Source organism: Pogoniulus pusillus, chromosome 6, assembly GCF_015220805.1.
Source record: "Pogoniulus pusillus isolate bPogPus1 chromosome 6, bPogPus1.pri, whole genome shotgun sequence".
NCBI lineage: Eukaryota > Metazoa > Chordata > Aves > Piciformes > Lybiidae > Pogoniulus > Pogoniulus pusillus.
This window is the reverse complement of record NC_087269.1, coordinates 15,205,962-15,232,138: the sequence shown is the minus strand read 5'-3', so window position 1 is coordinate 15,232,138 and position 26,177 is coordinate 15,205,962. Positions and strand designations below refer to the sequence as shown.

General features: G+C 56.5%; 4 protein-coding genes across 6 annotated transcripts; 2 read left to right on the top strand and 2 right to left on the bottom strand.

The window, feature by feature from the left end:
- Positions 1–232: 232 nt before the first annotated feature.
- Positions 233–5,998, bottom strand: ZDHHC16 (zinc finger DHHC-type palmitoyltransferase 16). Of its 3 annotated transcripts, XM_064144583.1 has the most exons (10): positions 3,813–4,597; positions 3,397–3,591; positions 3,082–3,170; positions 2,841–2,869; positions 2,504–2,637; positions 2,269–2,316; positions 1,626–1,711; positions 1,252–1,375; positions 1,107–1,177; positions 233–756 (listed from the first exon to the last, which is right to left on the bottom strand). In XM_064144583.1, exons 1-10 carry the CDS (start codon positions 4,143–4,145, stop codon positions 642–644), a joined length of 1,224 nt encoding a protein of 407 aa, XP_064000653.1. In that variant the 5' UTR covers positions 4,146–4,597; the 3' UTR covers positions 233–641. The 3 variants fall into 3 exon arrangements, with proteins under 3 accessions (XP_064000653.1, XP_064000655.1, XP_064000654.1); XM_064144585.1 differs by lacking the exon at positions 1,107–1,177 and having other exon boundaries at positions 3,813–5,998; XM_064144584.1 differs by lacking the exon at positions 2,269–2,316 and having other exon boundaries at positions 3,813–4,595.
- Positions 5,999–6,322: 324 nt separating this feature from the next.
- EXOSC1 (exosome component 1) lies at positions 6,323–8,879 on the top strand. The gene is made up of 8 exons (XM_064144576.1): positions 6,323–6,431; positions 6,839–6,954; positions 7,129–7,203; positions 7,791–7,879; positions 8,113–8,146; positions 8,273–8,323; positions 8,420–8,504; positions 8,605–8,879. The coding sequence occupies exons 1-8, from the start codon at positions 6,401–6,403 to the stop codon at positions 8,709–8,711; spliced, it is 588 nt and encodes a 195-aa protein (XP_064000646.1). The 5' UTR covers positions 6,323–6,400; the 3' UTR covers positions 8,712–8,879.
- A 526-nt stretch (positions 8,880–9,405) lies between these two features.
- PGAM1 (phosphoglycerate mutase 1) lies at positions 9,406–12,076 on the bottom strand. The gene is made up of 4 exons (XM_064144578.1): positions 11,827–12,076; positions 11,134–11,408; positions 10,482–10,662; positions 9,406–10,397 (listed from the first exon to the last, which is right to left on the bottom strand). Exons 1-4 carry the CDS (start codon positions 11,963–11,965, stop codon positions 10,228–10,230), a joined length of 765 nt encoding a protein of 254 aa, XP_064000648.1. The 5' UTR covers positions 11,966–12,076; the 3' UTR covers positions 9,406–10,227.
- Positions 12,077–12,496: 420 nt separating this feature from the next.
- On the top strand, positions 12,497–23,833 carry RRP12 (ribosomal RNA processing 12 homolog). The gene is made up of 34 exons (XM_064144575.1): positions 12,497–12,647; positions 13,275–13,510; positions 13,610–13,693; positions 13,848–13,924; positions 14,110–14,215; positions 14,377–14,493; positions 14,610–14,748; positions 15,027–15,154; positions 15,429–15,527; positions 15,612–15,703; positions 15,781–15,892; positions 16,043–16,140; positions 16,229–16,343; positions 17,150–17,292; positions 17,480–17,601; positions 17,709–17,773; positions 17,869–18,031; positions 18,127–18,281; positions 18,648–18,715; positions 18,894–18,987; positions 19,194–19,352; positions 19,457–19,537; positions 19,621–19,726; positions 19,869–19,976; positions 20,100–20,257; positions 20,568–20,659; positions 20,761–20,919; positions 21,077–21,249; positions 21,364–21,477; positions 21,814–21,863; positions 22,140–22,218; positions 22,449–22,516; positions 22,899–22,981; positions 23,178–23,833. Exons 1-34 carry the CDS (start codon positions 12,509–12,511, stop codon positions 23,278–23,280), a joined length of 3,885 nt encoding a protein of 1,294 aa, XP_064000645.1. The 5' UTR covers positions 12,497–12,508; the 3' UTR covers positions 23,281–23,833.
- Positions 23,834–26,177: the final 2,344 nt, after the last annotated feature.

Genomic DNA, 26,177 nt, shown 5'->3' with positions numbered 1-26,177 from the left:
ACGCACGTATGGCGTGTGGCAACCCACGTGCCAGAGGAATAAATATTTGTTTTGGTAGGACTGTGGGGAGGTCTCTGCAGCTCAGGCTGGGACCTCAGCATCCAGCCATAGATTGAGAGCTGAAGTTGCTGCTGGTTACAGACCCTTACCCTTTGCAGTGAGGTATCTTGAGCTTTCCTCTCCTCCCCATACCAAGTCTGTGCCCCTCATCAAGGAAAAGAGCAAATCTTACTTAAAAAAAAAAATACAAGGTTTTTATTGGATGGTCTTAAAAAGGCTCCCTGAGGAGTGCAGGGCAGGGATGCCATCCTCTGTGCCCTACCCTGTCAGAGAGCCCGAGGGGGCCATATGCTAGCCTGTACCTGTGCCAGCAAACGCAGCACCTTCATCTAGAGCAGGGAGCAGTAGCACTGCCACCTTTCTCCAGGGCTGCCTGCAGCCGCCAAGGAGCCAAGAGAGCATGGGTCCAGGCCAGGTACCAACACTGTCCCCAGAGTTTCTCATGGCTCTGACTCCAGTTAGTGATGCATGCCAGCACCTGCCTTCCACTGTGCCCTTGAGCCAAAGGGAGCAGGGGTGGCAGAGTAGGGCCCCTGTGCCCTACCCTGCCTGCAGGGAGGGACGTCTGCAGCACCTGGGGCTCAGATGGCCAGGAGTGGTGCATGCCGCTCAGTCACGCAGGGAGGGAGGTCCCAGGTCAGGCCTGTCCCATGGGGCAAGTGTGAAGAGGGCAGAAGGACACGTGTGAGCCAGTGCCTGTGGGGAGGAGAGGAGCAAAGCTGCAGCAGAAAAATGGAATTTTGGTGCTTCTCAGCTCTGCAGAGCTAAACTAGGGCCGTGAGCCCATGTCCCAGAGCTGGCAAAATGGCCAAGATCCTCAGCCATGCCTGTCTTGGCAAAGGGGTGCTGGGTGGGCCAGAACTTGCCACTGAGCTGAGGACACACAAGGCAGCTGAGCCTCAGGTGCTCTGTATTTTCTAAAGCCCCAGGACAGTGCACAGTGCAGGATGCTCACTGTCCTGCTCTGCTCCAGTTGCCCAAGCGGCGTCCCAGTATCCCAGCACCTCCATGAACTACTGAGCCCCACAACCTTCCTAGGGCTTTACCTTGGCACATCCACACCCAGGAACACCTTCCAGTTATCCCAGCTGCCGTAACTGTAGGGGTTCCTGAAGACCTGCAGGCCAGGGAGACTTGCATCATGTCTGGCTCTGCCCCAGCCAGCCCTTCTGCTCTGCAGGCTGTGCTCACCTTGCCTTTCTTCTGCAGTCTCTGCCTCTCCTTCTTGTTGATATGTCGCTCAATACTGGTTTCCCCACGAGTGATGAGGGCAGCATGCCACAGTGTGAGGGCACCCAAGGCCAATGCAACTGAGCTGGGGACAGGCAAGGGACAGCAAGTTGCACATAGGTCTTCCTTCCCTGCACCCACAGCTGTGCAGGGGGGTTGGCTCATCCAGTCCCCTGTGACAAACAGCTGAAATCTCAGCTGTGTGGTCTAAGAGTTGGCAAAGCACAGCTATCTGCTAGAATAAGCTAGTCCAGCACCAGGGCAATAGACGGTGAACAATGTCACGGGGGGGCTGCACACTGCTTCCCCCAGTCCCTGCCTCCCCCACCCCTTACCTGCACAGGACCCAGAGGTAGACCACACTTTTGTGGAAAGCTCGCTGGCGGAAGGGGAAGGTGGGGGGTGGGGTCTGGTAGTATGTCTGAAAAAAGGAGCAGAGAGGGGACATTACCCAAGCTGCTTTATAGCTTAAAGCCAGACATAGGGACCACTGCACATAGTACTGATGGAGAGCTCAGACAGCCTGAAAAGACTGCAGCTGGAACCAGTGCAACAGCCAGGGGTGATGGGGAGACAGCCACCAGACAGACAGGCACCCAAGAGTTGGCACAGGCATGTGAAACGGTGGGCTCAAGGTCAGGGAGCAGGTAGCAGCCATGGGACCAGTCAGGACACCACCACAACTGGTGCTCAAGGTAAGGTGGTAGACATTTGCACTGCCACAGCTTCCTCAGAAGAGTAGGGCCTGAGCAGCACATGCTAAGCAGCTGCTGCCAGCCAAGGCCCCTGCAAACAGTACATGGGGAAGCAGATCCCAAGCTGTTGGAGGCAGTGGTCATAGCAGAACTGCCCAGACAGCCTCAGCTCTAGTTCTGGCTGCAGGATGCTCCTTGAGAGCAAGGCCCCAAGCAGGACTCTGGCTGTAGGACAGGTCTGCTCCACACTGTCTGGAGCAGCTGTGGGGCAGAGATGCCCTACCTGGTTGGCAGCCACCTGCAGTCTCTCCTTCTCAAGCAGTTTCATTCTCTATTGGGATGGAAAATGGCACCAGTTACCTGTCTCAGGAGGGGACCCTTCCCCCTCACCCTCCCGCAGGACCGAAGTAGCTGGGAACCTCACAAGAGGAAGAGGGAGGATGCAAAGTCACTGTAAAGCCAAGACCAGCCCAACCCTGTTCTGCAAGCTCAGCCAGGGAAGCAAGGCGAAAGCTCACCTCAATGGCTGCATAGGCATCCCGGAACATCTCCCAGCCACTGATGCTGCAGTAGATGCAGCCCATAGTCATGAAGAGGCAGAAGGAGAAGAAGTAGCGGTGGTTGTAGTGTCCCACACAGTTGTTTAGCCAGGCTGCCTCTGGGGTTAAAGGTGTGTAACTGTGACAGACTACAGGTCCAAACCCACCCCAGAGTCCAGGGTGCAGGGTGCTGCTTCTGGTCCTATCCCCCAGAGCACTTCCTCATGACAACTGACCCAGAAGAGGAGCAGGGCAGGGGGATGAAGGGCCAGCTCCTCCCAGGAGACTGCTGTGGGTTAGAACTGAGGAAGGATACGACAGTGATGGTCCATCTTCAGCACACACCTGTAAGGGAGGAGAGCAGCACCAGTGTCAATGCCAGTGCAAGCATCATGTTTGGGAGGGGATAGGCAACCCCACCCTCTCTGTGGGCTGTGTGAGACAAGGCAAGAAACCAGCAGAGAAGGGGACCCAGTCTCATAATGTGGCAGGGGGTAAGAAGAGGGGTCCCAAAGTCTGCCTCAAGTACTGAAGTGGCCAGAGAAAGCAAGCCCTACCTGTTGCAGATGCTGCAGTGGTGGGTGCGAGCTGGCTTGGGGGCAATGCATTTCCTGCAGATGGAGACACCAGTGAGGTCATCCTTAGCCTGTGCACAGATCAGAAGAAATTCATGCACCCAAGCCCTACACTTGTACCCTCCTCCCCACACTTCTCAACTCTGCTGTGACCCCCAGCCTCCCTAGCTTACAGTGCCTCCCCTAGCTGCCCTAATCTGGAGGCCTCTTACAACAGTACCACCAGGCTGGTTTAGCTATTCCCAGTGATCTCCAGGGCCCAGCTAGGAAAGGCTGTATTGCTGGTCAGTGCCTCACCTGTGGTGGGTGCCCAGGTGAGGTGGTGATGGCCATGTAGTAGTGGAAGACAATCATGATGAGGTTCCAGTGCCCATAAGCAAGGTGCCAGCAGATCCAGGCAGGTGTGTAGGTCTGCAGGATGAGGGGCAGCAGGCAGATGTACACGATGGCTACAATGGAGCTCGTCAGCCCAATGACCAGTGCCACAAATACCTATTGGAAAGGAGCCTGTGTCACTAGTGGCAGCAGCTGCTCCTTTCCACCTGGGAAGATGCACAGGCAGGGTGTGGCCACGGGAAACCAATCTGAACCACACACTGAGGTCCCCACTCCCTTCTTACCCAGGGCACAAACAGATCTGAGAGTCAGCTGCCTAAGGAGTCCCCAGAGAGGTAGTCCCTGCACAGTGAGGATACCACACCAAGGGTACTCACCACACCAAACCACCGGGTGACATGGTCCACTAGCCAGTAGACAGGCTCAAAGAGAGAGTCGAGCACCACGTCGCCGTTGGTGAAGGAGTTGTAGAGCAAGGAACGGAGGCAGAGGTGCCCGTAGTGCCACAGCTGCTCTGCCTGCCGTACCAGCTTAAACCGCCGCCGCCGGCCCAGCCGCAGGCACTTGAGGAGCAGGCGCATCGCTGCTGCAAACATCCGCTGCCGGCTCCTCATCCCTGCCACGCCACGCCTGGGGGAAGAAGAGCTCAGCGTGGGCAGGCCACCTGGCTGCCTGCGCGTCCCTCGGGAGGGGTCTCCCCCCCTAGGCATGCTGATGCTGGTCACTCAGATCCCTGCACCGACTGCACAGCAGGACAGGGACCTCTTCTTTGCCCTGCCTCAGGATGCAGAGCAGAGGGAGCTGAGCCCAGACTCCTGGAGACTGTAGTGCCAGTGTCACTGGGATGGCTCTCTGCTTGGAGTAGGAGTGCACAGGCCTCTGAGCTCAGATGCTCTCTGACCACATCTCATCTTTCCCAGTAGGGTGGGGACTGGGGGAGTGACATGGAGAGTCTGACTTGGAGGAAACCAGAGAAGGCATGAGCACCCAGTATATTGGGTCAGTTCTAGGGTCAATTCCAGCCCTTCCCAACAGACTGGAGAATGAGGGAACCCACACAAGATGTAAAGGATCCAGGTCAGGATTATCCTTCTCTCCTAAACTGGTCTCACCTTCAAAAAGCAGGGCTGGGATGCTACTTCCCTTCCCTCAACCTCTGGCCCAAGCTGTAAAAGCTATTGTGCCTTTCCCTGCATCACAGCCCCACTCTAAGAGTCCACACACTTCTTCCTTCTCCTTGCCTGGATCCACCTTGGACAATGTCATGCACCAGGAAAAGAGCGGCCCAGGCTGAGGCCAAGCTGCACAGCACTGCCCTGTCTGCTCAGCCACTTGTCCCACCCAAGTGGCTGTACAGGAGCAAGGAGGAACCTGAGCTGGCCCAGCATCTGGGTAAACGATCCACAGGGCTGGCGCCCCCAGGTCTCTACGTAGGCAGCATCCATCAATATTAAGCAGTGAGGCTGCCCCAGGGTCCTGCCAAGGGACATTCTGAGCTTGGGCCAAGTGCTTGCCTTGGCACAATTCCAGGTAGTGGTGCCACATCCCCGCCCTCTAGCGGAGATCAGCTCCCTGATCTACGGTGCCCCCTGCACTGCCACCAGGCAGCAGCAGGAAGGGTAAGGACAGGAGCTGCAGCATCCAGATGGGTTGTCTAAAGGAGCCAGGGGCTCCCCTTCGCCCTGCCTGACACGCATGGGGGGCTAACCTGAAGGCTGTGGAGCAGACGGACATCAGAACACCAGATCCACCAGCCCACTCCTTGTCACAGGTATGTGACAAGTCTCCTGTAGCCTGATAAGTGAGAAGTGGGACATGCAAACCTCCGGGCACCTTCCTCAGTGCCCTTCCCCACGTTACCCCTTAGATCTGTTAAGAGCTCTCAGGTGCCAAGTGGTGCAACAACTTCTTGCTGTGCAGCCTCTGGATGGCACCCATCCCTGTGCTGCCGGGGTGGTAAGAGATAAAACGCTGCAGACAGCAGTTCTTGGGGGCAGCCCTTTCTTCCAAACAGCATTTCCCTGCCTCTCAGAGAGGTTTCCTTGCCTACAATAGCCAGTCTCAAGGGAGACAGCCAGGCTGCTCCAAGGCAGCACCCGGCTCTGTCCCTAGGAACTCGCACACTCGAAGGGAAGACGCTCCAGCAGAAACATGCAACCTTCTTGGCCCAGTCAGGCACTGCCCTAATCTAGGCACAACCAGGTCCCTGCTGGGTCCAGCCACCCAGCCCCCCGGCCCTGAGGCATCCTCCAGCGGCACCCAGTTCCACGATGCCGAGCTCCCCCAGTTCAGCAGCACCTTGCCTCGTGGTGCCAAGACGCTCTCTGGCACCCAGCCCCCACCATGTAAAGGCTACCCACAGCAACAGCAAACACCACTCAGCCCCGCTGCATCCAGCGCCGAAATACTCGGCATCCCTAGCCTCACAGCACCACCAGATCCTCCAAGCCCACAGCGTCCTCCTTCACCCGCCGCTGCCTCCCAACTCGAGTACCCTCACAGCACACACCTCCGCTGCCTCCTAGCCCCCCAAACCCCTCCAGGCTCAGAGCACCTCCTGTATGCTTTTTCAGCCTGTTCAGGCCCATAGCACCCTCCCAGTCCCCTGAAGGCCCACGGCCCCTCCCAGGCCGCCCATGCCAGCCCACAGCATCAGTCCCATCCAGAGCTGCCGACCTGCCACCCGCGCCCCGCCGCCCGCTGCCTCCATGCCCGGTGCCCGCCGCCCTCTCGGCCCCACGAGCAGCGCCCAGCTCCCGGCGCCGCCGCACTGCGCCTGCGCAACTCCCGCGCTGAGCGTGTCCGGAGGCGCCCCCTGCCGGTGTCGGACTACAGCTCCCAGAGGGCAGCGCCCACGCTCCGCGGCAGGCGGAGAGCGCCAATAGCAGCACCGTTTGCGGCGCGGCCTTGCCGCCGGGGACCAACGGCAGGAGGGGTTTCTGCGGCGGAGCTCCCGGCTGTGGACATGGCGCCGCCCGCTCGGTACTGCGTCCCCGGTGAGTGCGGGCCTGGGTGGCTGATCGGGGGAGGCCAGTACATGCGTGGGGCTGGACGTTGTCCGTGACAGAGGCTGGCCCGGATCGGGGGGTTGTCTGGCATGGAGGGTGGTGTGCTGGAGTTGCTGGAGGGGGCTCCCGGGGCAGTGCGCGTTCGGGGCAGGGAGGGTGTGTAGGAGCATGCCTGGAGCCGAGGGAGGCGGCTGTGTGGAGGGGGTTTGCCCTGGGGGTTGCAGGAAAGCACTGCCGGGGGACAGAGGAGGGCAGCCCTGCCACACAGGGTGGGCAAACAGTGGGTACTGTGCCCTGGGGCCGTGCAGAACCTGAGACCCCTGGAATAAGAACAGGAGCAGGATCAGAATGCAGGGCACCCTGGGAGCATCAGCCACTGAGTCCTTGTGTCTTAGGTGAGCGGCTGTGCAGTGCCGAGGAGGCCACAGCTGGCAGTGGGACTTATACCCGACATGGCTTCATCTTCTCGTCGTTGGCTGGCTGCGTGGAGAAGACGAGTGAAGACGGTGGGGTGAGCACAACCACAACACCCATTGCCCTTCCCTAGAGACAGCTGCTGAGTGCTAAAACTGTGCAGCCTCTTCCCAGTTGGTGCATAAGGCTCTGATGGAGCTAGACTGGTGCTGGCTATGAGCGTGTTTGTGAGCCATGCCCTGAGCTAACCATCCTGTCTGGTGTCCTGCAGCTGCCTGTTGTGTCGGTGGTGAGAGATGCTGAGTCCCAGCTCTTGCCTGATGTGGGGGCTGTGGTGACATGCAAGGTAGGGTACTGGAATGTGTTGTGATGGCAGACTGGCCTTTGCCCTCTCTACCTTCTGCTTTTATTCCAGTGCATGTATGGGGTGGGATCAGTAGGCCCTGGTACTTTCTATACAACCCCTAGCTTTCTATACAACCCCTAGCAGGACAGAGAAAGCCTGGGGGCTTTGTTGAGTCCCTTCCTCACCAAGAAACCAGATGGAAAACACTTGCCTTTTGACTTCACCAATCATAAGACTGAAGTGGACTGAGGGGAGGTTTTATTTTGTTCTGCCATAAAGAACTTCTGGGTCAAAGTGCATGGAGGACAGTGCCAGGAGCAGCTTGGAGAAAGGGTGGCACAGACTCAGTATTAATTTCTTTATGGTCCTGATGTTGGGAAAGGGATTGGGATCACAGGAGGTCTTAGCCTTATTGGTGTGTTTTGAGTTACACAAGTATCATCTTCCCACCACTGCTTTGGTCACAGGTTGAGCGAGATACGAGCTTCCAGTCCTGTCTGCACCCTGCTCTTTCCCTGCCTGGAGTGGCTGCCTTGGGGTGAGAGCAGGTTGGACTTGGCACTGACTTCCCGTTTTCCCCTGGGCAGGTTTGCAGCATTAATTCTCGCTTTGCCAAGGTGCACATCCTGTACATCGGCTCTGTACCACTGAAGTCCACATTCCGGGGAACCATACGGTAGGGAGAGAGCTGGCTTCTCTGCAAGATGGGGTGGCCAAGTCCTCTGCCCTCAAGGGTGGGGGGAGGCTTTTCTGGGCAGTGCAGCCAGCTGCTCTGGCAGGATCTCCACCCCAGGCAGGTGTCCAGCAAGTCCTGGCAAGCACCCAGGGAGGTCGGTGCCGGTCTTGCCACAGGCTGGAGTTGCTGTTGCTCTCCCTCTGGCACTCAGATCCCTCCATCTCATTTTTCAGGAGAGAAGATATTCGAGCCACGGAGAAAGATAAGGTCAGTGAGGCACTGCCAGTGACTATGCTACTGCAGCTGTCCCTGCTTTCTGCTGGTGGGGAACACTTGTGCCACTGGTGAGCACGACGACACGCTCTGTGGTTTTGCCCACTGTCTTCCATGCAGGTGGAAGTGTACAAGAGTTTCCGCCCTGGTGACATAGTCCTGGCCAAAGTCGTATCCTTTCCCCTGGTGCTGGGAGGGCTTGCCAGGGACAGGGTGTTTGCTCAAGTCCTTTTGAGGAGGCTTTTCCCTTAACCCTCATCTAACCAGATCTCCCTGGGGGATGCACAGTCCAACTACCTGCTGAGCACAGCAGAGAATGAGCTGGGTGTGGTAGTTGCACGCAGTGAGGCAGGTAGGGATGGGCTGTGGAGCTTGGACAGTTCCACCTCCTCCTTTGCACATGGAGGAATGCAATTTTGGGAAGGGGAACCCCTGACACTTGTTGTCTCTAGGGGTTCAGATGGTGCCCATCAGCTGGTGTGAGATGCAGTGCCCAAGGACACACACCAAGGACTTCCGTAAGGTGGCCCGTGTACAGCCCCAGTTCCTGCAGACCTAGCAGCCCCACAAGGAGCTGCCAGGATCCTGCAGGGCTAGGGGCTGCTGGGCTGGGGCCAGAGCAGCCCCTGGGCTCCAGCCTCCATGCCTGCAAGAGGCTAAAACAGCCAGAGAGGGCCTTGCTCACAAGATGGATTTTCTCTTTCTGGATAATAAATATTTTTCGAGAGCTCTGCTTTACTCCATTATGCCCCAGAGCAGGTACTGGGGCTGCCTGCAGCATGGTGGTCTGCCTGCTATTGCAGAACTGTTGTGCAGAGAGCTTCAGCACTACAGCCAGAAGTGTGTGGTCCTGGTCTGCTGCTGGGGAAAGGAAATAGATAGCAGCTTTCCTGCAGCAAGGCTAATAGAGTGGTGCTCTGCTTTGCAGCTCCAGGTGCAAGGCTTGGTTTCCCTACACTGTTAACTGCTGTAGGCTGTGCTCAGCCCCAGGGCTCTCTGTCTCTCCTAGCTATGTATGCCCTGCCTGCCTCTACAGACTGCCACACCCAAAGCCCTAAAACTAGTGAGCAGCAGGGCGTCACCCTCCCTAGCAGGGATTGCAGAGCTCTGTTTTGCTCCTCGAAGCCACACAGACCTTCTGCATCACCGTGTTTGTGCCCAGCAATGATAGCTGCCTCACACATGTGACAGGAGCTGAGTGAGGCAGAGTCCCCCACACGTGGGAGCACGTGGCACAGAAAGGCAGAACCAACTTGTTGCGCATTACTCCTTTATTGAACTGGAACAATACAGCTGCTATGTCAGACAGTTACGCTGGCCTTGGGCAAGGCCAGGCTCCCTGCACCAGCAGAGGGGGAAGCCACAGCAACAGGGCAACACACACGCGTATGAGATAGGGCACAACACCACCTGTGTCACCAACAGGACTAAGGTGGGCTTTGCCTGGGGGAAGCATGTGGTGGACATGAACTTCCAGACAACCCTCTTGCTCCCTCCCCTGCCTTCATCCAAAGGCAATAAGTTAAAGCAGGGGCTGGCAGAGCTAGGTCCCTCGGGTGCTGTATTGCATGCACCAAAATACAACCCTTCTACTGGCTACCCATCCAGGTCCTTGTGCCGCACACCCGTGAGGGGATGGGTATCCATTGCAGTTGCTGCCTGTGCCATGCTTACCCCACTGCTCTAGGGATGACTACGTCAAGCGACAAAACTACAGTAACCAGGTGATGAGAGCTGTCAGGAAAGCAAAGCAGAGGAGCCTGGCACTGTGAGGGATCGCTTGGGGCATCCCCCTGCAGACTGAGCCCAAGGGTTAGGATGTCAGCATGGAGAGGTGCATGGCTGTGGTCTGGTAGCGCCAGGGCTCCAGTTCACACCAGGCCCCCACCTATGTGGCACCTCACCCTTGAGCCCCGGGCTGACTGCAGAAGGAAGCCTGGTCCCAAGGGAATGGGCCTAATCTAGGGAGCTTCTCCAGTTCCGCAGTTCCAAGTTCCTATGGCTGTGAGGGGTGTGCACAGAGGGGTGGGGGAAAGTTGGGGAGGCTTATCTACTACGTGCTAACCTACCCACCCTCACTTCTTGACCTTGCCCTGGGCAGCAACAGCCTCCATGGCCTTGCGCACAGTCTCCTCATCACCTAGGAACTGCATGGGTTTGACAGGTTTCAGGTTCTTGTCCAGCTCGTAGACGATAGGGATGCCAGTGGGCAGGTTTAGCTCCATGATAGCCTCTTCTGACATGCCTGCAAACACAAGAGGCACTGTAACTCATGCCCGCTCACAGTGCCAGACAGGTCAGCTGGAAGACCCCTACTGGGCTTACATACCTTCCAGGTGCTTGACAATCCCACGCAGGCTGTTGCCGTGGGCAGCAATAAGGACTCGCTTGCCCTCTTTGATCTGTGGGACAATTTCCTCATTCCAGAAAGGCAGAGCCCGAGCAATGGTGTCCTTCAAGCTCTCACATGTTGGCAGCTGGTCCTCTGTCAGATCAGCATAGCGACGGTCCTGAGGAAAAGGCCAAGCTTATGTAGCAGCCCAACACCATGAAGCAGCAGCCTTCACCCCACTACCCCAAATTCTCTGCCTGGGCAATTGCTATATGTAGGCATAGCTGGCCTTGGAAGCAAAGAAATGCCTCTGAGGTTTGAGCCTGTGCTCATCTACATCTGGGGCTCTGAACCTCTCCTAGGGAAAACTATGTATTGCTTGCTCTAGGAGAAGAGACTAAAGCAAACATTGATGCACAGGTCACTGGACTAATGATTAACAGCCGTATTGTCACCTCTGCTTTGAATCTGTTCTGGGGTTTAACTCCTCGGGAAGGGAGTGAGACAAACAGCCCAATACCAAACAGCACAGCAGTCCTGGCTTCTGCAACAGAAGAGACCTTGCAGAGGAAGCAAGACTGTGCCACAGAGACCTAAGCTGATATTTAAGAGCCTTACAGCCAGGCAGATGAAGAGCAATGGGTCTTACCTTGCTGATGGTGCTGTAGAAGGGGTGATCGGACTGCATAGGAGGCGGAGGGATGTCATATGAGCGCCTCCAGATCTTCACCTGCGCCTCACCATGCTTTGCTGCCGTCTCAGCCTTGTTCAAACCCGTGAGAGCCCCATAGTGCCTCTCATTCAAGCGCCAGGTTCGGATAACGGGTAACCACATCTGATCAATGGCATCCAGGACCGTCCAGAGGGTCCGGATGGCTCGTTTCTGTACTGACGTGAAGCAGATGTCGAACTCGTAGCCAGCATCTGAAAAAGACCACGGAAAAAGAGTGTGGACAGGGACACCAGGAAAGTGAGTTCCGAGCCTTATGCAACCGGTTAAGGGCCAAGGGCGGTGGCCTCACTGAGCCGGTAGCGGTCGTGCTTCGCCGCCACCGACCAGTTTCTAAGGACCGACTAGAGGCGGCGGGGCTGCGGCTGGTACTGGAGAACTGCTTCCAGTACCTAGGGCTCTCCCCCCGGTAATGAAGCCGCCGTTCCGCGCCTCCCTCCCTCTCCCCCCGCATTGGAGGCCATCCTTTTGGCATCGGAGGACACCAAAGCCACCCCAATTAGTCCTGAGGCAGCCACGCTAGGCCGCACCTCCCCCCCCCGGTCTACCCGTCTCCGTCCATATCCACCCTCACCCACACCACCCCCCCCCCTTTTTAGCAGTCAGCTGTACCTCGGAGGGCCTCGCCGCCACGCCGCGCTTCTTGCTGACCAGCAGGGCTGAGATCAGCATCGTACCAGCCGCTGAAGCGGTTCTCCAGGTTCCAGGCGCTCTCTCCGTGGCGGACGAGGACGAGGCGGTAAGCGGCCATGGCGGAGAAGCGGGGCTGCGGGAGGCCGGTACGCGCGCGCCCTCTCCTCGCGCTGCTGCTGCCGCGCGCCACTGACGCTACCTGCGAGGCCCCGCCCCGCCCAGCCCCGCCCCGCCGGGCCCGGGCCGGGAGCGCTGGCGCGCGTGCGCAGAGCAGCCCGCGGGGGGAGCCGCACGTAGCGCATGGCGCGCGCGAAGGGCGGTGCGACCTTCAGGCCGTGACGTCACGGCACCCTGACGTCACGGCACCCTGACGCGCACACGGTAACCTTGTGTGGCACCGGCGTACGCGCTCGCTGCGAGCGGCTCCAAATCGTTCTCCCCTTCTGCCTCTGCCGGGGCACGTCAGATAGGCTCTCTGGCTGACCTCGACTCTGCCAGCCAAGCCCCAACCCCACTTAACTTCCCGTACAGCACTCCCCGCGTGCCCCACTGCCGGGCGGCCAACGCTGAGGGCAGCGCTGCCCTCACTTAAGATGGTGCCGAGCGCCGGAAGCGGAAGGGGAGGAGACACGGCGCGGCGGCACGTGGAGCCGGTTCCAGCATGGCGCGGAGCGGGCGGCTCCGTTCGGGCGCCGCTGCCAAGCTGAAGCGGTGGCGGAAGGGCCACAGCAGCGATTGCAACCCTGAGACTCGCCAGCACCGTCTGGCTGCCCGCAGCCGCTTCTTCAGCCGGCCCGCGGGTGAGGGCAGAAGGCGAGTGGGGCGGGCAGTGTGGACAGCTCCCAGTCGGTGCCCGGCCCTTCTCGGCAGTGGCCGAGGAGCGCGGGGAGGCTGAGGAGCGAGCCTTTGGGTCCTCGGCTCCCGGGTGCGGGGATGGGGGCAGAAGGGCCAGAAGCCTCTGACCCTCGAGCTGCAGGCCCGGGAGGTGGGAGCAGCAAACCGGGCCGGAGAGCCGAGCCTCTTGTAGTTGCTCGCAAGCTGGTGTCTGGGACTCAGAGGGACGCAAAGAGTGTGCCTTGGCTGTGTGGATCCAACTGGAAGAAGATCAATGGGGCGGGGTACAAGGAACATTTCAGTGTTAAAGCCTTAGTACACCAGGACATGTTGGTGAGGATGTGACGCTCTCCTCCGTTAGAGGAGATTGCTGGACTGTGTCCTAGTTTGTTTCCAGAGGAATGAGGAGCTCGCTCCAGTTATTGCTGTGCTTTCTCCCATCAAGGGGAGCTGGCATCTTGTCCCACCCATTGGAGATGAACTCCAGCCAAGCTGGTCTGGCTGAAAGGGGAGAGAGGGCTGCGGAGGGGGTTGGGGTAAGTGGTAGAACAATACGATTTTGTGGTTCTAAGTGTAACTCTTCACCTCGGCAGAGAAAAGCAACTTGACAGTGGATGCTGTGAAGCTGCACAATGAGCTGCAGTCAGGGTCCCTGCGTTTGGAGCGAACAAGTGATAACACTCAGCTCCATGTGGAAGAGGATAATGCTATGGAGGCCACCACAGAGAAGTCCTCTGGCACCTTCCTGAGCGGGCTGAGCGACTGTACCAACATCACCTTCAGCAAGGTGCAGCGCTTCTGGGAATCCAACTCTGCTGCTCACAAAGAGGTACAGGCAGGATTAGGGCTCATTTGAGGAGATGTGGTTGGCATGACAACCCTGGGTGTGAGGCTGAGAACACTGATCTTTTCCACCTGCTCCTGTTAGATCTGTGCTGTGCTGGCAGCTGTGACAGAGGTGATCCGCTCCCGGGGGGGCAAGGAGAGTGAGACAGAGTACTTTGCTGCACTGGTGAGTGATGGTCTTAGGGAGAAAACACAAGGGGAGCTGCTGTTGGCAGCACGGTGTGGTGTCAGGAGTGTTACCTCCCCAAGGGATGGAGTTGGGGAAGGGCTGGCCTGGTGCAAACCCTGCTCCTCCTCACTCACCTCTCTCCTGTTGCCAGATGACAACGCTGGAAGCAGTGGAGTCCCCAGAGTCTCTGTCTGCTGTTGCCTACCTGCTTAACCTTGTCCTAAAGCGGTAAGCGGCTGGCAGAGGAGTGGGTAGAGCTACCTGGCCCTGTCGTGGAAGGGCTGTTGGCACTATCCCCCTTCCCCAGGCTGGGGAAAGGGCCCAGCTGGGGTGGGTTGAGGATGCCATTCCCTGTGTGACTGCTACTGACCACGTGCTCCTCAGCCCACTGACATGCCCCCTTTTTCTGGCAGTGTTCCAAGCCCTGTGCTTATTAAAAAGTTCTCAGATGCCTCAAAAGCCTTCATGAGTATCATGTCCTCGCAGGCCTGCAGCAGCTCCACCTCTGCTCTGCGATGGGTGAGTAGCCAAGAGGCAGCCAGCTCTGCCTGGGTGTCCAGTGAGAGCTAGTGTCGAGGTGGCTGCTGTAAGGTGGTGCTGGGTGCTCAGCCTGAGGCTGTTGCAGTGAAGAGGGAATCTCTTGATGTCATGCTAACTCCCCTGCTGCTCCCTTGTTGCAGGTCCTCTCTTGCCTGGCCACACTGCTGCGGAAGCAGGACTTGGCAGCCTGGAGCTATCCTGTCACACTCCAGGTCTACCATGGCTTGCTGAGCTTCAGTGTTCATACTAAGCCCAAGGTGAGTGTCCAGTGACCCTGCCGAGGGATGAGATGCTGCCTTTGGGGTTCATTTCTGGGGCTGACTATGCCCCCAAGGTCTGTGGCTTCTAACCACCTGGGTTCTCCTTTCTCCAGGTGCGGAAAGCGGCGCAGCATGGTGTGTGCTCTGTCCTGAGAGGCAGCGAGTTCATGTTTGGAGATGCAGCCCCTGACCATCACCCTGCAGCACCCTCCACTGCCAAGTTCTGTGTGCAGGAGATTGAAAAAGCTGGAGGTGTGAGGTGTTGGGAGCACGGGGTCTGCAGCTGAGTGTGGGGGGGACTTGTGACCATGGGAAGATGGTAGGGTGTGGAATCTTTGATTGTCAGGAAGCGTATGAGATGCCTCTGAGGCACCTTAGGTGTTTGGGAGTGTTCTCAGACAACTGTCTGTTGCTCTATTCTCCCCTGAAGTTGAGAGGGTGTTCACTCTGCCTCTTTGGGTCAGCCCTGGCACTATCACAGAGGCTTTGCCTTGGGTGCCACAGGCTCAGATGTTGCTTTGCTCCCACAGGTGCCAAGGAGGCAACCACGACCCTGCATGTCCTCACCCTGCTGCAAGACCTTCTGCCCTGCTTCCCTGCAGCTGTGGTGAAGACCTGCTGTGAGACCTTGCTCCGAGTCATGACCCTCAGCCATGTAGTGAGTGTCCCCACATGAGGTGTGGCTAGGGCAGCCTCTCTCTCAGCTGTGACCTAGGAGGACTGAAAGCTACTTATCTGCCAGCTGGAAGGTTGGAAGTGCAGGATACAAGCAGAGTGGCCCAGAGCAGCTCGTGCTTGCTGGCCTGCCTGCTGTGAAAGATATGGGAGGCAGTCACAGCAGTGCAGCACTTCCTGGGGCAGAGCCTGCTTTGGGGTAGGGAAGGAGCAGGTGCAAAGCAGAGCCTTCATTCCTGACAGTGTGTCCTTCACAGCTGGTGACAGCGTGTGCCATGCAAGCCTTCCACAGCCTCTTCAGTGCCCAGGCCAGTGTGGCCTGCCTGCCAGCTGAGCTCAATGCCCAGATCATCACTGTGAGTGTGGGCTGTCAATGTGGGGAGGGATAGGACTGGCAGTGCTGTGACATCTGCCCTCCCACTCACTTTCTGCTTTCCCAGGCCCTCTACGACTATGTGCCCAGCACAAATGACCTGCAGCCACTGCTGACCTGGCTGTCCACCATGGAGCGGGCACACATCAACCTGGGCAGGTGCGGGCAGGGGCCATGAGTGGGCAGGGGGAGAGGCAGCCACTTTGTCTTTCACTTGGCCCATCTCTCTTTTCCAGGCTGCAGAAGGACCTCTGCTGGGCTCACTTGCCTCGGTTCTTCTCTGCTGCCATGAACTGCTTCCTCTCCCCACATTCTCAGGTGGTGGTGGATGCAGCACAGACCCTGGAGGTACCACACCCTGCTTGGCTGCCCTGGAGTTCGTGGGAAGCTTTGCCTAGGGGGCTGGGGCTTGTTAGATGGTGGTGTGCCCCTCTCTGCCTGCTGGGCTGAGGAATCCATGGTCCACTGCTGCTCCACTTTCCCCATTTGCCTTTGCAGAACCTCTTGAGTGAGTGTGTTGCTCCCAACATGGAGGATGTGGGCACTATCTCTGCATCTGCCCCAGCTCCTGCTGCCTACCTGTGCAAGATGTTCAGGTGAGGAGAGGCAGATGGCAGGCTCGATGGGCACCCTGATCACTGCTGGGTCAGTTGCTGCCAGCACAGCCATCTCTTCTCTCTGCAGATCAGTGGAAGAAGGCCTGACATACCGTTTCCACGCAGCATGGGACAAGGTGTTGCGGGTGCTGGAGGTGTTCTTTAAGACGTGTGGGAAGCAGTGCTACCCCATCATGAGGAAGGTGAGTCAGGCTGGGAAGGCTTAGACTTGCCTGTGGAGAAGGCTACGGTGGCTGCACCACTGCCAGCAGTAATGAACCCCAGTTCATTACCCTCCCCAGCTTGGGAGCAGGGCCATCTTGGTGCCTGCTGTCCTGCCTGTGGTGGGCAGATGTGATGGTTTGGGTGTTCCCCGTTCCCTGACACTTTAGAAATACCCAGACTAGACTCAGCCGGCTCTGGGAATATAAATTAATCTATTTATTTACAGCTAGCACAATATACAAGCAGATATTTACAGTATATACAGTTATATACAGAAATATACAAGCTAAAAGATAATACAGAAACACATCTTCCCTCCCAGAAATCTGAGTCCCCAGGAGGGGCTCTCAACCACCCCTGCACCTTCCCCCTGCCCCTCTCAACCTTACCCCAGTCCTAAAGAAGAATAGAGGTTCAGCCAAGAGGTTAGGAAGCAAAGGTGAGTGAAGGGTGTGTTAGAGAGATGCAGCTCAGTCAGCAGCCCAAGCCAGAGTGAGACAAAATGGCAAGAGTGCTATCTAATGTTTTCATTTCTTCTTCCCAAACTCCTTAGCGAGGCTTCTGAGGGAAGCAGACATCACCATTGTTTTCCTTTCACAGCTCGTAAGCTAGTTCTCACCAAAACATTCTAGCTAGCTTCAAACTAGCACAGCGGAGCATGCACAGCTCTGGGGCTTGGCACAGGGACATGCAGGGCAGCTGGCATCCCTGGAGAGACACAGTGAGTGATTTACTGGACTTGCCTCTGTGGCTCCTCTGTGACCTGCCTGCTCTGTCCCCACAGTGTCTCCAGTCCCTGTGTGACCTGCGTCTCTCCCCTCATTTCCCCTACACTGCCCAAGTTGACCAAGCAGTGGGGGCTGCCGTGAGCACAATGGGCCCTGAGGTGCTGCTAGAAGCTGTGCCCCTGGGGATCGATGGCAAGGAGTGAGTACAGTCTTGGGGTAGTATTTTTGTAGCCATTTGTTACGTTCTTGTTCTGTCCTTGTGTGGTCCTGGAGATGTTTGGCTCTGCTGAGCCTTTCTGTGCCCAGCTTTGGGGCTGGGTGAAGGTGTCTTGTGCCGTGGGGCTGATACTGGCAGTGACCCCCTGACCTGTGCCTTCCCTCCTCAGGTTGACGCTGGACTTCCCCCGCAGCTGGATGCTACCAGTGCTGCGAGACTATGTGCAGGGTGCACGACTTGGCTTTTTCACCAGCTACTTCTTGCCCTTGGCAGCTACCCTGAAAAGCAGAGGTTAGTAGGGTGGTGTGATGAGTATCTCAGCAAATATGATCCTGCGATCCCTTCCCTCCCTCTGCCACCTCCTGCTTCTCCATTCATCACCCCCTTCCATTCTGCAGCCTTGGAGTTTACCCAGGCTGGGAAGAGCATGGAAGCCAAGATTTATGACACACTGCAGTGGCAGGTAATGAGGAGTGCTCAGGAGCCCTACCAGGGTGTACAGTTGGTGCTTGGCTGGGGAGCGTGAATTAGATGAAGAGTTCTGACTTTGCCTTCCAGGTGTGGACCCTACTGCCTGGCTTCTGCATTCACCCAGTGGATGTGCTGGAGGCCTTCAAGGGCCTGGCCCGCACACTGGGCATGGCCATCAGCGAGCGCCCAGATCTCCGCCCCACGGTGTGCCAGGCCTTGCGCACCCTCATCCACAAAGGCTGCCAGACAGGTTGGTGGGGCACAGATCTTCGTGGTGGTCCCTGTCCTCTGCAGTGACTCAGAGAGGGGAAATGCTGATCTGTACCCCTGTCATCCTCTTCCTAGATGCCGAGCGGGCAGAAGTAGGTCGCTTTGCCAAAAACTTCCTGCCCATCCTGTTCAATGTGTACAGCCAACCCGAGGAGGACAGGGGCAGCAGCGCGCAGCGCCGCTCCGTGCTGGACACTGTCCGTGCTTACTTGACCATCACTGATCCCCAGGTAAAGGGCACGTGGCGCAGGCTGGGCTACCTCAGGCCAGTATCTCCCAGCCACTCCCAATCTGATGAGGCTACTGTGGGTATCCTACGGTGGAGGACAGGAAGAGAGAGGCTGAGCAGAGAGTAGCCATTTGCGCTCTCATGGGAAGGAAGCACTTCCCAGACAGTGCTCTGGGATATCCCAATCTTGCAGCTGCATGTGGCCCATCATGCACAAGCTCTTGGTGACCTTGTCCATCTCTTTTTGGACCTGCTGTGCTTTCGGCCTCCACAAAGTACTGTGGCAAGACTTGCCAGGTGGTTTGCAAACTCTTGTGAAAGTGCTTCCTTCAGTCAGTTCTGACCCTGCTGTTTGTCTACCCTGCAGATGGTGTGTGGGTTCCTGCAGAAAGCCAGCTCAAAGCTGACCAGTCCTGAAAGCACTGAGTTTGCCAGGTAACATCCAGGGACTGGTGCTGATGGGCAAAGCTGCTGGCTCACTCTGGTGCTAGGGCACTTGCACTGTTGCACGTGGGATGTGCCACTCTTGTGCATCCAGTGAAACAGTTTCAGCTTGGTCAGGCAGTATTAGTGATGCTGCAGTTACCCATTTGCTATCTGTTCTTTGCTGCAGACTCTCCATCCTGGACCTGGTGGTGGCAATGGCACCCTATGCTGATGAGCAGTCACTGGACTCTCTGTACTGCACCATTCGGCCTTCCCTCCAGGTGAGTCAACCTCCAGCTCTGACAGGTGCAAGGGGTGCAGTGGAGCTCCTTCCACTTGCTGCCAGCTTGGACCTGCACTCTCTAGGGCTGAGTAGGTGCTAGAGGACAGGACTTTGTTGGGTGATGTGGGGTGCTGTGGGCATCCTTTCAGACACTGTGGCAAGGGGCTGTGTTGACCATGAGGTCATGTTGGCTTGTCCCTGCAGAGCAAGGAGCACAGCACGCAGAAAAAGGCGTACCGAGTGCTGGAGGAGGTGTGTGCTGCCCCCTATCCCCCCTGCCAGGCCTTCGTCCGCTCCCACCTGCAGGATCTGCAGACAGTGCTGCTGGAGTCGCTCAAGAGTGCAGCATCCCCAGCCAAGAGGGTAAGAGCAAGGGCTGTGGTGGTGGAGCTCAGCTGCTCCAGGCAGGGGATGGGGTGGGCAGTGTGCCCCTGAGTGTACCAGTGCTGAGCTGTTTCTTTCCCCAGCCCCGACTGAAGTGCCTGTTCCACATCGTGAAGCAGCTCTCTGCAGAGCACGAGCCCTTCATCACCGCCCTAGTCCCAGAGGTGAGCATCATTCCTGGGGACACTCATCTGATTCTGGCCACGAGGGTGGCAGCAGTGAAGTGACATGCCTTTTTTGCTGTCAGGTCATTCTGTGCACCAAGGAAGTGTCAGTGGGTGCCCGTAAGAATGCCTTCCTGCTGCTCGTAGAGATGGGGCATGCCTTCATCCGCTTTGGACCTACTCCCCAAGGTGAGCTGCTGCTCTGCTTGCTTACCCTGCAGCTGCTTTGGCCTGCAGATAATCGGACCCATACTTAGTATCCTACTGAAATGGACCAGGGTTGTTGCTGGGCAGATGGCAAGCGAAGGCCTGAGTTGTCCTTCTCTTTCAGAGGCCATGGAGCGATTCCTGCTTCTGGTCTACGTGGGGCTCACTGGCTCAGTAACCATGATCAGCTGCACGGTGCTGGCACTGACTTGCCTGTTCTTTGAATTCAAAGGTGAGTAGGAGCAGGAGGAGCCAGGGGGATGTGGGCAGCACAGGGAGACAAGGCAGCACACCTCCCAATAAAAATGGGTGCTGGGAGGAGGCCAGCTGTGGCTGATCTCTTTTGTGGCTGCAGATCACATGGAGCTGAGTGTGGTAGAGCAGCTCCTGAAGAATGTCTGCCTGCTGCTGGCCTCCCGCACACGGGACGTGGTAAAGGCAGCCTTGGGCTTCCTCAAAGTCACACTGCTGCTGGTGGACACCAAACTGCTGGCCAAACACATCGAGGCAATGGTGAGATCCTGCACAAGGGACCCTAAGGAGGGTGGTGGGGCAGATGAGGGTTCTTCAATTGCACCCTGCTTCTGCTCAGGAGGCAGGAACTGAACTGAGTGGCTAAGAAGGCAGTGAGGAGGTTCCTGCCTTGAATGCTGGCATGTGCCTGCCACAGAACCCCCATGAACCAGCACTTCCAGTAAGGGATGGTTCCCTTTGGCTCTGCCTGGGGCAGATGTGGGGAGACAGTAGTGAAGTGGGCAAGGTGGGCATCTGTGGGAAGGCTGGGCCAGGAGTGTTTTGGTCTCCAGAATCTCTGTCCTGGCAGTTGGAGGCCTTGGGGAACCTTTCTGATGACATGAGACGCCACTTCCGTATGAAGCTGCGAAACCTCTTCATCAAGTTCATCCGCAAGTTTGGGTGAGTTAGAGGCTCCTTGGCTGTGATGGGGTCGTGAGCTTGCTCACTGGGAAGCCATGTGGGAGGAGATGGGCACTGACTCTTCTCTGTGCACTCCTCAGCTTTGAGCTGGTGAAGAGCCTGCTGCCAGCTGAGTACCACAAGGTGCTGGTGAATATCCGCAAGGCAGAAGCCCGGAGCCACAAGCAACGTGCCCTGAGGCAGGCAGCTGCAGATACCGGCAAAAAGGAGGCACCACCAAAGCAGCCCAGAGGAGACAGGTGAAGATGGGCCAGGGGAAAAGGAGTAGTCCAGGCACATCCGCTCAACTGATGCATCTAGAGATGCTGTGAATGTTTACAGGGCTGATACTTGCTGTGAGAGAGGCTGAGGTCTGCTACCGTGTTCTATTTCCTTCATCCTCTGCCTTCTGTCTAGCATGGAGGAGGTTCTGGCTGACTCAGAGGATGAGGAGGAGGAAGAGGAAGAACGGCAGCGGAGCAAGGAGTGGAGGAAGCAAGGACGGCAGAAGGGCCAGGCCTGGCTGAAGGAAGGGGAAGACGATGAGCCCCTCAACTTCTTGGACCCCAATGTGTCTCAGCGGGTGCTGGGTGAGATGTAGCTTTGGATGTGACTGGGGTGGGATAGATGGGGCAGGGGCCAGTGTGATGCCTTGCCCCCAGGGGTGGGTCCTTCCCCAGCCTCTCACCCTTCTCTCTGAGCAGCCACCAAGCCAGGCCCCAAGCGGTCCAGAGGAGTGAGCCATGACTTCCAGGTGTCTGAGGATGGGCGCCTGATCATCCATGAAGAGGAGGAGGTGGATGATGATGAAGCCAAAGGTATTGCCTGGGTTAGTGAGAGTGCCATAGTAGTCTTGCACTGGTACTCCAAATGGCTTTCCTCCTGCCATATATAGGAGCTTGGGGAGGGGGGTGTGTGTGGAAGCAAGAGGGGTTGGCATGGCCTCATGTCACTCTGAGTGGCTCTTCTGGGCCAGTGTCACCCAGGGGAGGCAGATCACCACCAGGAGGGTACTGGAGAGGACACAGCCATCACTGCTGGTTTCTCAGGGGAATACTGCTCCCACAGCACATTCTAGAAACTGGCATAGTACTGGGACTCCTCTATGCTTGCATCCTATACACTGATCATCTTGTCTTGTACTTGTGCTGTAGGAGTGGACAAGGAGATGGCAGATGTGCTGCAAGATATGGGTCTCCGCAGTGTGAGTATGGATCTTGTAGTCCAGAGGAAGTGCTGGGAGAACTTAGCATGCCAAACCTCAGCCTGTGCCAAGGCAGCTGCAGTGCTGCCTGAAAGGCCAGTGGGGACACCAGGCAAGCACCAACAGCTTGGAGGCGTGCAGGAGGCTGACTGGGGACAGGGATGTGCACAGGCAGTCTGGAAGTTCTCTGGGCCCCCATGGGAAGTCAGGGGTCTATGGGAGGGCAGGACTGTAAGGACAAACCAGCTGCAAGGTCCCCAATGGCTTTTTCTGCAGAAGAAAAGCCAGAAGCGTCGGTTCAGAGAGGAGCCAGATGACGAGGAACCTGAAGCCGGGACCCACTCTCAGTACAGAGGTAAGTCCTCTGCTGGTGTCCAGATTAGGGTTCCTGAGGATGCTAGAACCACATACCCATCTGCTTCAGGGCAGCTGAAGCAGAGGTCTTTGCTTGTGGGAAATGGTCACCCTGTTCTGCTGTCCTCATAGTCAAATGCTGAAAGCAAAGCAAGAAACAGCTCCCCCAGCCTGGAACTGGGAAGGGGGAGCCCTGGGATCCCCTTCCAACACACATTCCCTGTTTTCCAGCTGGAGGCTCTGGGATCCACCGGCAGCTGGACAAGGAGCCAGCCTTTGGTGCAGAGTACAGATCCAAGGTGAGGGACGCAGGGAGTCACAGGGTTTGAAGGGGGAATGTCTGAGGCGTTGCTGAGGCAGAAAACACCATTTGTTTGCTGGAGGTCCAGCACCAAGGCTGGAGGGGACCTCTGCTTCAAGACTTGCCACTCCAGACTTCTGAACGTATCCAGCCCATATTGGAGGCCCTCTCCTTCCCTTGTCATGGCCAGTTCCTCCTCACTGCTCTAAGCAAGTGTCTGTAGCAACATCTGGATAGGAAACAGCTACCAAAGCCATGTGTTCACCTGACACCCCACTGCAACATAGTCTTTGGGATTGCCAGGTGGCAGAACTGCACTAGAACAGAATGCATGCAACTCTCCTGGTGCTGCATCTTCTCCATGTCACTGTCTCCCATAGAAAGGTAAAGGTGACGTGAAGAAGAAGGGCCAGCTTGACCCCTATGCCTACATCCCCCTGAACAGAGCTCGACTCAACAGAAGGTGAGGCTTTCCAGGAGGGGCACAGGGTCAAGAATAGGACTAAGCCCTGGGGTTTGGGGTTTTGTCATGGGGTTTTTGCATGTCTGGGAGCTCTGTCGGCCTCTGCACCACTCCCTGCAGAGTTTGGAGCATCCTAGTGCATTTGGTGCACTCAGTGCATGCATTAACCCAGCCTCCTGCTCCTTCCTCCCTCCAGGAAGCGAGCAAAAATGCAGGGCCAGTTCAAGGGCCTGATGAAGGGAGCCCAGCGTGGTGCCAAGGCTGGCCACAGAAGCCGTCGGAAAGCTCAGCGCCCCTGAGGAGCCGCAGGTGTATGGCCTGCACCTGCCCAGGGACAGACAACATGCTGTGGTGCCTGGGCACTGCGGGGCAGGGGCCTCATGAGTGGAGCAGCAGGGACTCCTGTGCAGAAGGTGGCCTGTGGCTGTTTGGGAAGCCACCCTATTGTGTTATGGACTTATTGCCCAAGCCCTGCCCTCCTGTGCCTGCAGCAAGGTGGAGGGTTACGTGGCACAGGTGTGTGTGTGACAGCAAGTAACGGGTAATGAATTCTTTATATTGATAAACACCCACTGGTCTTACCCAGCCCAGATTCCTCCTCTCCTCGTAAGAGCTGGGCACACTGTGTCTGTTGTGCTCTGCCTGCTGCCCTGGTGACACAGGTGCTGCTGCTGCTGCAGCACTGCACTCCACAGGCACACGCCTGCATCAGCCTGGGAGCTGAGGCTCCACTGAGGGTGCAGAGCAGTGAGGCAATGCCCATGACCTGTGCCCTCCTGACACATGTGCAGTCGGGTTGAATTATGGAGTTGGACAAAGAAAGAAGCCAGAAGTGAAGTCCTCTGCTTATGACCAGTTTTATTGTAGAAACTTTCTTACAGAAACTGCTAGGGTCTTCTGCCCTAAACCAGGGGATCTGTGCAATGTGGTCAGTGGCTGCCATTTGGCTGCCACTGGTTTCTGTCTTGCCTCAGCTTTTCCTTTATCAGCCATGCCTGGTTGCAGGGCAGGAACAGTTCAATGCAAATTTCTTCAAATTTGCTGAAAAACTGCTATTGCCAACCTCCATGACTTTCCTTTTCCCTTTCTAGTGAGAGCTGAGAAGCATTTCTCTCTGCTTTGACCACCTCCTGCCAGATAGATCTGAGCAACATAAATAATCCTGGACCTTTTTAGTGATTCAGCCATCTCACGTTGGCCTGAGCATCCGTTTTTGTCCAGTTACTTCTGAACCCAAAAGATGGTGTTTAGCCAAAGCATGCTGGTCGACAGGTGGCTCAACATGAGCCAGCAGTGTGCCCAGGTAACCAAGCTGGCCAACAGCATCCTGGCTTGTGTTATGAATAGTGTGGCCAGCAGGGCCAGGGAAGTCTTTTTGCCCCTGTATTCAGCACTGGTTAGACCACACCTTGAATACTGTGTCCGGTTCTGGGCCCCTCAATTTAAGAAAGATGTTGAGGTGCTCAGACATGTCCAGAGAAGGGCACCAGAGATGGTGAGGGGACTGGAGCACAGCCCTACGAGGAGCAGCTGAGAGAGCTGGGGTTGTTCAGCCTGGAGAAGAGGAAGCTCAGGGGAAATCTCATTGCTCTCTACAACTACCTGATGAGAGGTTGTAGCCAGGTGGGGGTTGGTCTCTTCTCCCAGGCAACCAGTGACAGAACAAGAGGACACAGTCTCAAGCTGAGCTAGGGCAGGTTTAGGCTGGATGTTAGGAAGAAGTTCTTCACAGAAAGAGTGATTGGCATTGGAATGGGCTGCCCAGGGAGGTGGTGGAGTCATCACCTCTGGAAGTGTTTAAAAAGATACTGAGTGTGGCACTCGGTGCCATGGTTTAGTTGATTAGATAATGTTGGGTGATAGGTTGGACTTGATCTTGATGGTCTTTTCCAACTTGACCAATTCTGTGATTCAAGCTGAAGGGAATGAAGCTGAGGGTAGTGGATACAGGCCCTGTTGCTCACACTGCAAAGAACCTGTACTTGTGAGTGTCGCTGACTTTGCTTTCCGCTTCTATACAAAACCCTTTAGTCCTTTGGCACTTTGCTACTATGTTAGCCTGCAAGCTGGATGTGCAGTGCTGCTTAGTCTGCTTATTAGCTGAAAGGATTGTGCCTGTCCAGCCTGTTGCCTGCATGCTTTTTCCTGAGGTTGCAAATCCACTTTTGTGTTTTTTATATGGGCTTTGTGTTTTGGGGGTTTGTTTTGTTTTGTTTTCCAAGATTGTTTTAAAAGCCTGAGGGTGGAGGAAGAGCTCTTGTACTGGTATTGGTCCTGCCTTGTCAGCAGCACTGTCCTATGCCTGCTTCTCTACCCAGGGGAAGACTTGGACCTTTGAGACCCAGGACCATGTTGAGGTGGTGCTGCTCTAGTCGCACCAGCAGAGACCCCACAGCTTGGCTTATGGGACAGGCATGTCCCATCTCCTGGCCATGTTTAGTCAGCAGGAGCTAAGTCCACCTTTCTCTACTGCCTGCAGCCTGGCCTGATGCTTTTCCTTCCCTGAACGCAGGACAGGGGAAACAGGCAGCAGTCACTTGAGCTCTCAGCACCTGTAATACATGGCTCCAGCCTTATCAGAGCTTTCTGCTTTCTTTTCTGTCCTTGGAGACAGGAAGGCTGTAGCTAATTCATTTAAAAGCTCCAGATTACTCACTGTATTGTTCTTCATTTGCATGTTGTTGCTTAAATTAGTGCATGCCTGTGTGGAACAGAAGAGTTTCATTAGCACAGAGGATGGTGTTTGCCTGAGCTTGTGTCCAGAGAACAGATTCTTCTGCAACATCTTGTTAATCAGCTAATTAATCATGTAATGCAATAGAAACCCTTGGAGAGGAGACGTCATCCTGGCCAAGAAGGCTGGCTGTGAGTCAAGCTTATTCTCTACCATCATCTGTCCCTGCCAGGGAGTGGAGCTGCGTGTTGGGGGCCCACAGAAGCCTGAGCACAGATCTCTGCTGTGAAGCAGGATGAGGAGAGATGTGGGGTCTTGCTTCCTGCAGATACCAGTCATAAATAATTTGCAGTTACCCACAGAGAAGAGCAAGATGGGCACCTGAGGTGATGCTTGGCTTTTGTTGCTCAAGCTGAGAGGAGGTTGAAGGCTGTTTCTTTCCCTCATTAAACCATGCACCTCCTTTCCACAGGCTACAGCAGATACTAACAGTGTACCTGTGTTCAGCAATGTGTAGAAAAC